The sequence below is a fragment of the Vanellus vanellus genome (genome assembly GCF_965231255.1).
Source record: "Vanellus vanellus genome assembly, chromosome: 2".
Lineage (NCBI taxonomy): Eukaryota > Metazoa > Chordata > Aves > Charadriiformes > Charadriidae > Vanellus > Vanellus vanellus.
Window position 1 is genome coordinate 166,164,403 of NC_138906.1, and position 14,947 is coordinate 166,179,349.

Sequence of the window (14,947 nt, forward strand, 5' to 3'; positions counted from 1 at the left end):
TTCAGATTATGACCTGTATTTTGACTGAGCAAAGAATAGTTTTCTTCTCTTCTGATTGGGCTCTGCTGACACTCATTGCTGAATGCTTTATGTTGTACCTTCATCCTCTTCAGTGGCAACACACTTTTGTGCCTATTTTGTCTTGTCACATGCTGGATTTTGTAATGGCCCCAACGTCTTTTCTTATGGGATGTCATGTTGATAATTTTGAAGAAGTTAGCACGGTATGTTTTAGACTATTACCACTCTTGCTGTTAACTTTCAGTGCATTTATCCCCTTACTTCTTTCAGATGCATCTAGAAACTTGCTTTTGTTATTTAGGTGTGTGAGAAATGAAGACATGAAAAGTAATGGAACGATACTGATGCATCTAAGGGTGTTGAGAAAGTTGTGGTTGTTCAGGCTGGGGAAGAGAAGGCTCCGGGGAGGCTTTATAGCCCCTTTCAATCTGAAGGGGTCCTACAAGAAGGCTGGAGAGGGACGTCTAACAAGGGCATGTAGCGATAGGACGAGGGGTAATGGCTTCAAAGTGAAAGAGAGGAGATTTAGAATAGATATTAGAAAGAGGGTGGTGACACACTGGCCCAGGTTGCCCAGAGAAGCTGTGTCTGCCCCATCCCTGGAGGTGTTCAAGGCTAGGTAGGATGGGGCTTTGGGCAACCTGGTCTGGTGGGAGCTGTCCCTGCCTATGGCAGTGGGGTTTGAACTGGATGATCTTTAAAGGTTTCTTCCAACCTAAACCATTCTGATTCTATGACTCTATGGTGGTGTTAAGTACTTAATAAAATAAGAAAGAAAAAGCAATGTAAAGAACATAATCTCACAATTTTGATGAGTTTTTTTTGGTCTTCTTTCTTCAGAATCTTATTTAACTAAGCCTGCTTCAGTGGGTAACATTAGTTTTGGTTACCCCAAAAGATTTAAGAAAAACGCAGCTTCACAGGGCAGGGCTAATGTGAATATACAGTTTTGAGGGTGCTGTGTAGGTTTTCTGTGAGTGTTTGAAACCAAGCACAGAAAAATTGTGTAAGTTTACATTTGACTAATCCATCTGATTATAAGATAATGAAACAGGTCAAAATGAGCGAAGAATTAAGTTGAAATAAAATAGATAATTTAAATTTTTTTTTAGTTAGCAATAAGATGATGTCGCTAGCAGAAGTAAGTACAGATTAGAAAACATACATAGATATGATTTGAAAGATTGTATGTTTGCTTATATATACTTTGTTACAGTCTGATCTTTAAGGTTATTAAAATTGCAAACTGAGAGATCAGCATGGGCTTTACCTCCATGTGACTTTTTGTCCATTAGCAATGTGTTTCCATGTTTGAAACTCTTAATATATAAACACTCCCTCTCCCAGTCACACCGCAGGGTAGGTACAGGAGTAGATGTTGTAAATGAGCTTTTGGGGAGCTTCTTTGCGTACACATATATGGTTTTATATGTATCTTTATATGTATACCTTTTCAATGATAGGCTTAGAGATCCAGTATTAATTTAATACTGTACAAAGAGCGTATTAGGTTACCAAATGTTTGTGTACAGAGATGAATATCTGTTAATTTAATGACATTTATTTTTCTTGAAAGTAATTGTTTAGTTGGCCATATGATCTTCTAGTTGGGAGGGAAAAAAGTCAATCATTTCCTGGTTTGTCTTCTTGCTGAAATAATTAATTGCCTGAGAACTATATAAAGAAGAAGTAAATGTTTTTACAATATAAGTATATTTACAGTCATTCTATTTTCTTTTGTTAAAAGGAAACCGAAGATTTAATTCTAATTAATATTGATAATGGAGATATTACACATTCAAAAATGACTGAAGAGGAGACTGAAATTCCAGATGTTCCAGCACATGCAGCAGAAACTTTCATAAAAAGGTGAAAAGACGTTGAAGTTATGTTTATCATAGCGCACAAATCATGCTTGACCCTCTTTCTAAGGTTTTTATTTTGTATTATTTATTATATTATTTCATTCACATAAACCCCACTGTATTAGGTAAGAGCAAATTTAAAATTTCAATTAACTAATATACAGGCAGCTTTAAGCAGTCATAATCATAACCATATGTTTTTGCTACACCTGGAATGCTTGTTTCTTTTTTATTACTGATACTGATTATTCTCTGAACTTGGCTGTTCTTTACACAGAACACTGAGTGCACTGATTTACATGTACTGGTAGGACTTCCAGGAATCTTGTTAGCTTGTCAACACTTGCAAATCAATCTTGCACTTTCTCTAGCTGAAAGATGTGTGAGGCCTAAATGACTTTTTCTTTAAAAGGTACGAAAAAAATCGTTGGTGGTAGGATGTAACTTGATAATTTTTTTTTCTCTGTGTAGAGTGGAGAGTCTTCAGCTGCATTATGATCTAGAGCTGTGCCATCTCCGAGCCAGCACAGATCTTGGTGAACTCCAAATGCGTAGAAGGGCTTGGCAACAGAAACTGAATGCGGAAGTTCAGCAAATGACTTTGCAGTTAATTGTTAATATCTTTAGGTGAGTGGATATAGGATTTTTTATTATAAGAGCATACAGTACTGGTTAAGACACTTCCACTGTCACTGAAAATACTCTCATTTTGTCTTACTTCATAGATATTTTGTAAATCTTTTAAGTTTTGTGCGAGAATATGAGAAGGAGGTCCTGTTAGCCTGCTGGAATATTGATACTTAAAGTATTCGGGTATATATACATTGGTAGGACATCTTAGATAAAACTTCTAACTTTGAACTTGTGTGTCTTTTCTATGAAGATTCCAGGTAGAGAAGTGCAGTCCTTATATTTCGTAGTCAGGAAAAGCTTAAGGCCCAGTAGGGATATTAATTTGTAACTGGACGCAGTCTTGGTCACTCTTGTTAAAGGAGAACGAATTCAAACTGGGACGGGGTAGAAGAGTTGAAAGCAGGATTGGGAGTTCAGAACACCTGAGTGTGTTTTGGCTAACAGAACAAATGCTGAGAGTGGATGAGATATCTGGAGATTGCAACCACATGAGAATGACAAAGGGAGAGGAGTTGTTTAAGCTCGAGGACCAAGTGCCAGCACAATAAATGCTGGGTATTGAGTGTGGTTGGGACGGACATTTTAGTAATGATGTGGGGTAGTCTTGGGGTTTTTTTCCCTCTAGAAAAAGGTCCAGGTATGCTAATTTTCCTTGTTCTTAATCTAACGTAATGTGTTAATACCCACAGTTGCTTTACCTTATCAGTCTGGATACTGGTTGTAAATCCTGCTAAGATTTGCTTGTATTTGGGGAGGGAATGGAAGTGTAGTAGGTGATTTATACAAAAAAGTGCAGCAAATGGGTGGCTAGTTTGCGTATGCTTCATTTCTTTTTATATAAATACTAACGTGCGTGACCATGAAAATGAAACTGCCTACCTGGTATTTCTAAAGAATCTGATTATATGGACAGAGGTCTGCAAATAGCTGTGCAGATAACCATTCCCAGCTATTTGCTGCTGCCTTTTGCTGGAAGTGGTGCTCACTTTTGATCAGCTACCGAATTGCTCACATGAATGCTCCCTAATGCTTTCAGTCAGAAGATGCTGGGTTAATTTCTGTAGTCAAAATACCAGGTCTCTCTTAACCTGCACGCTTTTTTTGGATCAGCTTAGAGAGCATTCATACAAGTGGCTCGGCCCTCCAGGGGGACAATAGCTTCTGGGTGTGGAGAATAGAACAGACTTTACAGCTAGCACAGCTGGATGTGGAAAATGAAATGCGTTTACAAACTGATGTGCTACCACTGTGGGATTTGGTGGATTTCAGTGTTTGGCAACAATATGTTCCAGGTAAAGATGAGGAGAAATGCATTTTGCTGCTAACAGCTTGAACTCTTTAACTCACTAAACGCTTGGCTACAAAAAATGAGCTGATGCTAAGAGATAATACGTTTTGCAGAGGGGTTGGTTCTTCTCTTGCTTTCTTTCTCCTTTCCTTGAAACTTGCTTTCTTTGTTCTTTTTTTCAGCCTTGTTTCTCCTATCCTCTAATGCTGTATCTACCAGCGTCCAGGAGTGAAGGAAAGTAAATCTCTGATGCAGCTGTGCTGCCAGCTGCTACTGTCTTCAGTGAAGCATTGTAGTATTTTTGTGTGTGTGGAGGTTCTGTGTTTAAAGCAAACAATGCTAAATTATGTAGAATTATATAGAACTATATACTTTTACTAACCATCTTTTTTCTGAACCCATATGGCTCGATAAACTGTTATCACTGGTCTGTGAAAGACAAGCGATGTGTAGACCTGCCAGATCTCTGCATGGGTACGAGATTCCCCTTTGGTACTTACATTCAAATTTTAGCTTACCAAATTACTTTTTTTCATGTGTTTTCATGGTAATTTCGTATTCCTCAATATCCAGCATGAGTAGATGAAATAAGATGTAAGAATAAAAGGAGCCCTGATTTTAGCCACTTGCACATATCTAGCTTAAATAACTTATCATTTCTTACTCCCAGATTTCAGTTCAGAGAACAGCTTTTTTTCTGAAAAAAATCCCACTTTCTGCTCCTGAAACCATTTTTTCTGGCTCACATTTGGGGCACAGAAGTTACTATTGACGTCTGGTTTTCGAAGGATAGTATAGGGCCTCTGCTGCCTGCTGGGACCATGCGTATCCTGAAATATGCATCAGTTCTTTATCTTGCTTTCTCTTTTATTTCAATAGTTCTGTCTCTTTAGTTTAGTACAATTTCCAGTTATTGCTGGCTTTATAAGCAGAGTTTGAGAATGCAGCAAAAAACTATGTAATCTATAATATTTCATGTGCGTGTTACAGTGTAAAGGGACAGTGTGAGGTCACATCACATCTTTCAAATTGCCTATGTGGGTAGGCACACTTGTCTTTTTAGCATTACGGATGGGTTGTATGTGATTCAGGAACTGTATGTAAATGTAATTCCAGGATTGGAGCGTAAGTCATGACTTAAATATAGAGATTGGCCTCTGTGGGTTACTAAAATTGATCCCACAGACCCTAAGTGAATTTGCTGATTTGAAATGACAGTGGCAGCAGGTAGCCTGTCTTACGTCTTATAAGAGTTTGCCTTCTCTTTCCATGATTCAGTAACTCAGACTTTTTCATTAAAACTGAGTTTGCCTTCTGATACTGCACCATATTTCTATTTTGCCTTCTGATGCTGCAGCGTATTTCTAGTAGTACCAATGGGCTGCTGCTACGGCAAAAGTGCAAGTTGCTTACAAATTGCCAAGGATATTTATTAATTTACTTATTTTTGTTTCCAGGGAGGTAAAAGACCATCTAAATTATGAACATAGAGTGTTTAACAGTGAAGAATTTCTGAAAACAAGGGCAATCGGAGACCAGCCATTTTACAGAAAGGTAAATGCAATGTTAAATATGCTGTGATTCTCTGTTATTAATCTGTATTTTAGCATTAATGACAAAAATTAATAAAATGGTCACAGTTTGGTCTGTGTGGTGTTGTTGAACCACCAACTTTCACAGAATGCTTTACCAAATGTATTTTATTTACTATAAACACATAAAATAGTAGGCAGCATTTTGCAGAGCAAGGTATTATGTAATTCCAGAGCAAATTAAATCTAATTCCTCAGGGGTGAGATTAACCTGTGGCAGATGGTCAGTAAAGCTACATCTAAACTGTATTTTAAGCGCGGGCACCTGCCCAAACTGGTTGGACCGAAGCCCGTACGTAGACGTGAGTTTTCAGCAAGCCTGTGAGCACAGCCAAAGGGAGCTCAAATGACACAAATCCAAGTACCTGCTTTATCTGCAGCCTGAGCAACAGGGCACGGAGTTGAGGATGCCTGCTCGGCTCCAGGCCACGCGCCTGTTTCCCACCATGTGTCACAGCGAATGGGTGCTGCTGGCTGAGCACAAGAGTGGCACTGGTGTCCTTAGGGCCTTCGTTGTCACAGGGCATGTGCGACATATTGGTTGATTTGGCTTATGCGTGCTTTACTAGGCAGAGTAATCGTAGCTTAATTTTATGTGCTGGTGAAGCCCATGAAGTAATATTCAAATAGCGCATAGCCCTGGGCCAGGCCCAGTACTGCCGGAGGCTAAAGGACAACCTGAAATACCCACTTAGTTTTTCTTAGCCCCCCTGCTAGCTCAGCTTATTAGATACTTACCTGAATTTTAAACCCTGTAGGATTGTGGAGTTTTTCTGTAAAAGCCCTGAGTCCCTTTTGCGCCTGCCCACATCAACTTGATCGTTCCGTTAGTGTAAGCTTGATCTGCTGAAGCTCCAAAATGATTCAATTTTCACCCATTGTATACAGCAAGCCAGGTTTTTATGAAGGATGCAGGTCTCTCTTCCTCTGGAGCATAGACAGTACTGGCGCATCAGTCTGCCTTTTATGTAACGGCTTTATATATCCTAAGGAAATGGGGTGGGTTTAATTTCCTCATTAAAGGGAGAGTGTCTTGGTCACCAGGCTGTAGAATTGAGAGCAGTTCTCCATGCCCTTGCTGTAGGACTGTCACTGGCCATCAAAGGTTGGAGATCCTTTGGGTGAGAAGGAAGGAGAAGGGAAGAGGGAACAGAAGGAAAGGAGCAGGGGGAGAAGGAGAGTACGCAGGTTCCTGCGAGAGTATCTTGCAGTGTTAGGGTAATTTGCCCAGAAGTGGGAAGTTTGAGAATTTCATCCTTGCAATTATTTTACATTAAACTGTTTGCACCTGATTAAGTTAATATTTGCCTTCAAAGAATTAAACTAAACTGGTGTGTGTGTGAGAAACAGAATTTACATGTTTTAAGGGTTTGTGTCTAGCCATGTATAGTGTTCTAGGAGAATTCAGTCCTGACATGGCAAGCCAAAATTTTTTAGTGTCATGATTATTAACGACATAAAAAGTTTACTTTAGTTAAATGAAAACATAATTGTTTGGAAGACTGTTACCCTAAACTGGGAGTGTCTGTGGTCAATACCTAATTTCTGAAGGGATGCAAGACATCTTTCTCAGCTTCTTGCAGCCTTTGATGCAATTTGCATCTTATTTTTTAACAGATACTTTATTGAGTAGCTTCGTATTCTAACCAACTGTGAGACACGTGCTATTTAAGCGTCGCAAAAGTAAAATATTATTGGGTTGTGTTTTGGCTTATTTTGGTGATACTATAGTTTGTTTAAAAAACCTGTGGGTCATAGCAGAGGTTTAACAAGGAATGTAAGAAAGGGCATCTGCTATTTTATATTTGCTTTTAATTATGTTCCGTGAGTGCGTATGAAAGTTACGGAGGTTTCTTTTGCCATTAGAATTTGGCAGTTAGATCTCTCAAGTAACTGTTCTAGACCTGGCAAAAAGATCTCTTCTTTAACATCAACAGCCTGTGCTTGATAACACCATTTTTTGTTCCCTGCTTTTTTCCGACTTCAAGCATATGATAAGAAAAGTTTCTGAACACCCATTGAAAAGATATATCAGTGTGTGAAGGAAATGATCAGAAAAGTATCTCATTTCACTTAAGTGGTAGTTGCCAAACCTGGCAGAATATCTGGCAATTCAAAGATAACAAACTGATGACTCCTAAATAGGAAATAATGTTTGTTGGATGAAGGTTGCAACACTAGCAAACATTCTTAAAAACAATCAAAAAGGAAAAAATCAAAAAGAAGCTATTAATGTCATCAGGAGAGAAATTAATAGGAAACATTCTGACCAGGATTTCAAATGAATAGAAAGAATTAAAATATTTTCAGTAGCAGTTTCTAATGCTGTATGTGAAACAGTGTTGGTTTTATGAATTGAAATTTAAAATTCAGATGTGCATATTTAAGAAGGGCTTTGAGAAGCTGTTTCACTTAAATACCAAGTAACATAGTGGCAGGTTTGCTTTCAGTTAAATCTTATAAGAGAACACAATACAGAGTAGTTACTAGGGGTATCTAGAATTATGTTAAGAGAACTCCAAAAACCATTAGAAAGGACCCTGTCAGTTCCTGCAGCTTGTCATCTCCTGTACATAAAATTGCCAACAAAATATGCCATCTACTGGAGAAATACTTAAAAGCAGAAATCTTAGTGCTTTAGTAGATGCCATTTTACAGGATATGTTGCAAATGGATTGATAAGGAGTATCTTGAATAAGAATGACCTATTTGTTGGTGAACTATTTCCATTAATTTCAGAGTACTTAGGTTACTTATGACTCATTTGCTTTTAAAAAGCATCATCAAAATGCAGTGATATCTGATCAGTGGGGTTTTGAGGTTGGTTTGTTGTTTTCTGGGATTTTTTTTGTCCTGTGATAAATTCCAGTAATAACAAGGATACTTTAGGCAAGCCTCGGGGATATATTATTAATCAAAGTAATTTTTCATAGTTACATTCAAAGATACAACTGTCTTTCTGTTAGTATGTTTGTAAAGGCTGAAGGTTGTATAAACATAAAGACAGGATTCCTGGTTATAACAATATTGTCTCCTGATGAAGTTTGCATTTAATTTTCTGAATGGATTAATTTTCTGAGAGATCTGTGCTAGAACTAACATTTATATAATATACATTTTATGTTGCCTCGAACTGTAGCCTTTTTTCTTGTTTAAATTTGACATGGCGGGAGATGGGAGCTTTCCACTTCTCTTTAATTCACCGTTGGCTATTCTTATGGTGTCCTCTATGCTAAAAGTAGCAATTTGACCTTTTGGGTATTATTTCTGGGTGGCACCACAAAAATTACCGTAACAGGGAACAATTTGGGGGGTTTGCCAGCTGAAAAGGTGGCTGACTCACTTGTCTTTTCAATTTGATGTCATAATGTTGGAGTGCCACAAATGTCTTATTACAAACCATAGACAATATTAGTGTCACTTAGTTACAGGCAGAAAATATACTGTTAAACTTCAGTAGCTAAAACTCTGTTTTGCTCAGTATTTCTCATTTTTATTTGAAAATATATTCTGAGATTACTGTTTGCAGCTCAGCAAATATGAAAGTACAGAAAATGAATGGAAAATGAGTTAGTTATTCTGTTGTTGAAGCTTTCAAGTAAGCTGGTGAAGGGTCTGGAGAACAAGTGTTATGAGGAACGACTGAGGCAACTGGGGTTGTTTAGCCTGGAGAAAAGGAGGCTGAGGGGGGACCTTATCGCTCTCTACAACTACCTGAAAGGAGGTTGTAGAGAGGTGAGTGTTGGTCTCTTCTCCGAAGTAACAAGTGATAGGACCAAAGGAAGCGGCCTCAAGTTATGCCAGGGGAGGTTTAGATTGAATATTAGGAAAAATTTCTTCCCCACAAGGGTTTTCAAACACTGGAGCTGGCTGCCCAGGGAAGTGGTGGAGTCACCATCCCCAGAAGTATTGTAGACGTGGTGCTGAGGGACATGGTTTAGTGGTGGACTTGGCTGTGTTAGGTTGACGGTTGGACTTGATGATCATAAAGGTCTTTTCCAACCTAAATGATTCTATGATTTTTGGTTTTGTGATCGCTAAATTGGAAATTCTCAACTTTGTATATGTAAAGGTAATAAAAATGAGCAAAATATGCTAATAAGAATGTATTTTGTAAATGATCCACAGTTAACCAGTTTGTGTCTCACAGGTTTTAGAGACCTACATGTTTCACTCTTTTCTTAAAGCTCGTCTGAACAGAAAGATGGATGCTTTTGCTCGACTTGAGTTGAGTACCCAGTCTGAAGAGGACAGGTAAAGTTTTCTCTTTCCTTAGTCTGGCTTTGAATCTTCTGTTGGAATCAGTAATTAAACTGCTTTTGACTGTGTCATCTATGGATAAGATATAACTGATTGATAGGCCATTTTATTAAGCTTACTGTAAAAGGGTGATACAAACACATCCAGCCACAGCTGTTGAAGTTGTAAATTGATACTACAATTTTAACTTAATACTATCATACCAAAAAAATAAAATATCTATTAGTAATTTTGTATGTATGTGTACTGAATTTCAAAACTAGTTATATAGTTTTAAAACTATTTTTCTCAGATTAAACTTGATGTTTCATACACCAAGAAGACTGACTATGGGGAAAATGGCTTCTAAACGATTTGATCCACAGTACATGATCAGTAGGCGTATGGTAATCAGTATGCCTAATCTGCAAGATATCAAGCTGCCAGAAGGCCCTACTAGAAATTCTTCACTTCGAAGAATAGAAACAGGCATTGGTAAGGGAAGAATGTGTTGCACAAATACAGTGTCTTTTCTGTTGTCTTTATGGGTGACATCACTGAATAATTTTCACAGAAACAGTGTCAGATGCTGAAAAGAAAGGGTGAGCTGGGTTGTTTTGACCTGGGGCCTGTCTGTACTTCTTCTTGCATGTTAAATCAGTTTGTAGTCTGCTGTAAGTTTTGCTGTGCCATAGAAGACCAAACACTCACAGTAGGATTTATATTGTAGTATTGCTTCCTGAGTAGTAGCCGTGTTCGGTCATTACTGACCTTATGTCCAGTTCTCCACTGCCTTTAAACATTTACACATATAATTGTTTAACAAAGAAAGTCCTATAGAAACTGAGTGCCTTTTTTTTTTTCTTTTTCCCTTCCCCAAATTGATATTATCAGATTAGGGAATATTCTGATAATAAGGACAGTGGACATAGAAATATATTTGTGTCCCTAGCACAACTGTAATCTTACTTGAATTTCATGCAATGTAATTGCATGTTGCTGTGATGGGGATTATTTTTGTTGTTTGTAGTATGGCGGGTTGTGAAGATGCTCATGCTTTTACTCACTGCTTATCCTAATCAGTGTACTTTTTTGTTTGTTTGTTTTTAGCTGTGAAAATGCCCTCCAAATCAGTCAGTACGTTCAAAATCCCAGAAATTCACTTTCCTCTGATATTCCAGTGTGTTCACTCCTACTATACAGACTTCTTCAACCATCTCAGCAAAGCTATAAATACCTTACCGCCTGATAACTCAGCATTGCTGGCAAGGTATTTCTACCTCCGGGGACTTATTAGCTTGATGCAAGGGAAACTACTAAATGCACTTTCTGACTTTCAGAACCTAGATAAAACAGACTTAAGAATTTTCCCTACTGACCTTGTAAGAAAAATAGTGGAAACCATGCCTCCTTCTGAGCGTTTGCAAGCAGACCGCAAACCTGAGCTGAAGAAGCTGATGAGTCGAGTGATGGAAAAACAAAGAGAAGTTATGAAAATAGATGACCATGTAAAAAACTTTGAATTGCCAAAAACACACATGCAACTGGATGATTTTGTGAAGCGAATCCAGGAATCTGGGATTGTCAAAGATATAGACACTATACATCGGTTATTTGATGCCCTAACAGTAGGTGAGTATAAGATACATTTTTAGTGACGATCTACATCGGTGCAATGACAATTGCAAACCCTTTTTTTATGCACCAAAATAAAATTTTTGTCTCCAGTTGTTTTTCGATTATTATTCAAGATTTTCTGGGCCTCTCAAATCTCATAATATGTGAACTTTATAGACAATTTTATTTAATTAGGGTAATTATGGAGAATAGATTTAATGTATACAAGAATGCCTATACTTGCATCCACAATAAAGACAAGGAATCTACTTATATTTGGGCACACAATTGACAATTTTTCAGGTTGTGTAGGTGAGGTAGTTTTGTGATCTGATGGTGTGCAGTTCTGGTTTGGCTTAGACTGAGTAAAGTGAATATAAGACTGTCCTAGTTGCTAATGGAAGATACTTCTGGGTTGTAAAACCACTAGACAACATGGCAAGGTGGCAATCTGTTAAAAATAATCTAACAAAATCCAGATTTCAAGTAGTTACAGCTAAATTCCTCTTGGATGGTCCTCATAGCAAAAGGAGAGGTGACGTTTATTTTTGAGAGAACTTTTTTCTCTCCTGAATGAGATCTGGATCTCGTGTTTGGTTTCTAAAAACCTAGTTTGCGAGGTGCTTTTATTAAATGCTATTCAGTTCTCTTTCTGTGCCTAGTTACTCTGGTAATTTTTGTGGCCACAAAGGATTAAATGTTGGTCAAAATAGCAAGACTGTGTAAGACTTTCTGAAGCCAGGGGTAGCATACATCTCACAAGAATTTGTGTTTGTTTGAGATTCTGTAGCCCAAACACTCGAATTCTTAGAATAACTGATTATTTAGAATACGTATTGCTGAAGTCTTTAACTGTTACAACTTTAGCTTTTATTCCAGGTTGGTAAGTATGTGATATAGTAGCATTCAGTAGAATAAGGAACTGGAAAGTAGCAATGAAAAGTATTCAGTTCAGTAGGGAAGTACAAATCGTCTCCCATCAGGAGACTGGATTTTTGGAATGAATTTAAAAAAGCAAGACTGGCACAGTGTTTCCTCCCTCCCTCCTTACAGCAGGGTGGAAGAGAGGATGCCACATGCATGGGACCTATGGCTTAGGCTAACTGCAGAGGAATCTCTCTGCCTTGAGAGAAGAATTTTGACTCTTAATTTTTTCTGGGCCCATTCTTTGGAGTTTTTGCACCTTGCTTACCCATTATGCTGTTAGAGACACAATTAGAAAGTTAGTATTTTTTAAAGGCTGTCTTTCTATGCAAATCTGTATAACTGTATATATATAAGTTTTAAAAATTTTTTTAGGACATCAGAAACAGATCGATCCTGAAACATTCAGAGATTTCTACAACTACTGGAAAGAAACTGAAGCAGAAGCTCAAGAGGTGAATCTGCCACCAACAGTAATAGAGCATCTAGATAAAAATGAATGTGTCTACAAGTTATCCTGCTCAGTTAAAACTAACTATGGTGTAGGAAAAATAGCTCTGACACAAAAGCGCTTGTTCCTTTTGACAGAAGGAGGACGTCCTGGCTACGTCCAGATTGCTGCTTTCAGGGATATAGAGGTGAGGATCCAGTAACTTCTTGTTCTCTTGCATGCCTACGGATATAGGCCCTGTTCTGTTCTGCAGAGATCTGTCTCTCAACTTAAAGTTTCAGTAAGAAGTGTAGGAAGTACCTCAAGTCAGTAACTTATGAGCGATTAGATCAAAGTCTGGGTCTTTGGACCAAGAATTTCAGGGCTGATGTAGTATGGTTTGCCGGGTGCTAGGATGACATAGAATAAAAGTCTAGAGGCCATAACCTCCAGATGTACAGAAAGGTGCAAAGCACAGCACATGGGGGACAGAACTAGAGAAGTTTAAGAACGTGAAGCGTGCTTGTCACCCAGCCAGATTGCACCCACTGTCTGTGTGATGTTTTTTGAAAGTTACATTTTTATAAAACCATCTCTGCTTAATGGTGTGATGGACAATTGAAATCATTAGCTGCAGTTATTAATAGAGAAAGTTGCCTTGTAGGATGAGTACTGCACCTTATCTGTGATTGCATGTTGCATCTTCCTTGCTTTCTTTGTTTCCCTACATTCCCAGGATGTTAAGAGCACGACTGTAGCTTTCCTTCTTTTGAGAATACCTACTCTGAGGATTAAAACATTATCTAAAAAAGAAGCCTTTGAAGCTAACCTTAAAACTGAGTGTGATCTCTGGTACCTGATAGTGAAAGAAATGTGGGCTGGAAAGAAAATGGCGGACGATCACAAGGTATAAATATGGGAATTTCTAACCGAATAAGTATGAAGTACGTGCTTTCTCTCTCTGTTCTGAATAATTCATGCATCAATCTTAGAATTTCTAGGATTCAGCAAACATCAGCTAAGTAATAAACTTTTATTGTTGTTGTTACTTCTAAATATGATACTTCTGGAACAATACAAAAAAGAAAAAAGATAAATTACATTTAAAAATATAGGATATTTTTTCTCACCTGTTGGCATGGAACTTTTAATTTATTCACTAGTTCTGTGAAATAGTTTAAGTTCACAACAAATGAGAATAGTCATCCTAACTAACAGAAAATTTTCCCCACCTTGCTTCAAAATACAATGTGTATAAAGAGTTCTGTCATGCTGGAACCCTGGTGGTTATAGATCCTTTCAGTGAATAGAGGAAGGTGTATTCTTCTGCCACAGAAACCTTGAGGAAAAGGATCATATGAGCAGGGTTTCCATTTAAACCACATAATTCTTCATGACTGCTGAATTTAATAGTGGAAATGGAGCTTGGTGCTTCTTCAGGAAGGATTTGAATCACTTTAGTCAAGATGAAGCATAATGTGTACTTCCCTCCCGTGAGGAAAGATCCATCCTGAAAATGGGTATCCATCCTGTGTCCGCTGTATGTTTTCCATCAGTGACATTCGTGTGGTTTTGTTTGCACACCCTGTATCAAGATTGTGCCAGAACTGAAATACTTCTTGTAGCATAATGAATTAACACTGGCTTCTGGCTCCATGACCTTCCTTGGGAGTGGAACATGTGGTGTGGGAGTGGGGTTTGACTGCAAGTAGCATGAATTATGCTGCAGGGCAGCAACTGGCTGGTGCTTGTGCTAAACATCACATGCGTTGTGATTGTTGAACGTGGAGACTTGTAAGAATAATGAGCAATAGATAAACTACAGTAAGACTTTTGTCTTTAGGATCCTCAGTATATTCAGCAAGCACTGACGAATGTTCTCTTGATGGATGCTGTAGTTGGTGCCCTGCAGTCCTCCAAAACCATATATGCAGCCTCTAAATTGTCTTATTTTGACAGGATGAAAAATGAAGGTCAGTCACATAGCAATGCTGCAAAGCCTGCTGTTGTTGCATCATCTGTCTCAGCTTTTTCTGTTTATATTCCAGTTTTCAAACTGATTATCTGTACAAATATAAAAAGATGTTAGTCTGATATCACTTTCACAGACATAGTTTGTTAAATAGTATTAATAGAAAGCTTATGGGCTTGGGTTTTGTTTGGTTTTTTTTGCCTCTGTGCATCAGAACCTTAGTTGGCATGTCTGTCTCCATGTTGGATGCTGTGCTTTTGTTTTGGTTGTTTAAACTGCATGGGTGTTGTATGCGTGCTTCTGCTACCAGAATTCATACAAATGGCGTTTGGGCTCTCCTAGTCAGCTAAGGCTAGAGGGAAAGAA

General features: G+C 38.1%; 1 protein-coding gene across 1 annotated transcript in view; it reads left to right on the plus strand.

The window, feature by feature from the left end:
* Nucleotides 1-14,947, plus strand: part of DENND3 (DENN domain containing 3) — a gene marked incomplete at its 5' end in the record, with an annotated part of 45,171 nt that overhangs the window by 17,734 nt on the left and 12,490 nt on the right. Inside the window, 10 exons of the mRNA XM_082499345.1 lie at nt 6-224; nt 1,769-1,890; nt 2,358-2,513; nt 5,265-5,361; nt 9,550-9,653; nt 9,952-10,133; nt 10,749-11,270; nt 12,555-12,817; nt 13,346-13,516; nt 14,453-14,582. Coding sequence (XP_082355471.1) covers nt 6-224; nt 1,769-1,890; nt 2,358-2,513; nt 5,265-5,361; nt 9,550-9,653; nt 9,952-10,133; nt 10,749-11,270; nt 12,555-12,817; nt 13,346-13,516; nt 14,453-14,582 — 1,966 coding nt within the window. The remainder of the gene's footprint in view (nt 1-5; nt 225-1,768; nt 1,891-2,357; nt 2,514-5,264; nt 5,362-9,549; nt 9,654-9,951; nt 10,134-10,748; nt 11,271-12,554; nt 12,818-13,345; nt 13,517-14,452; nt 14,583-14,947) is intronic.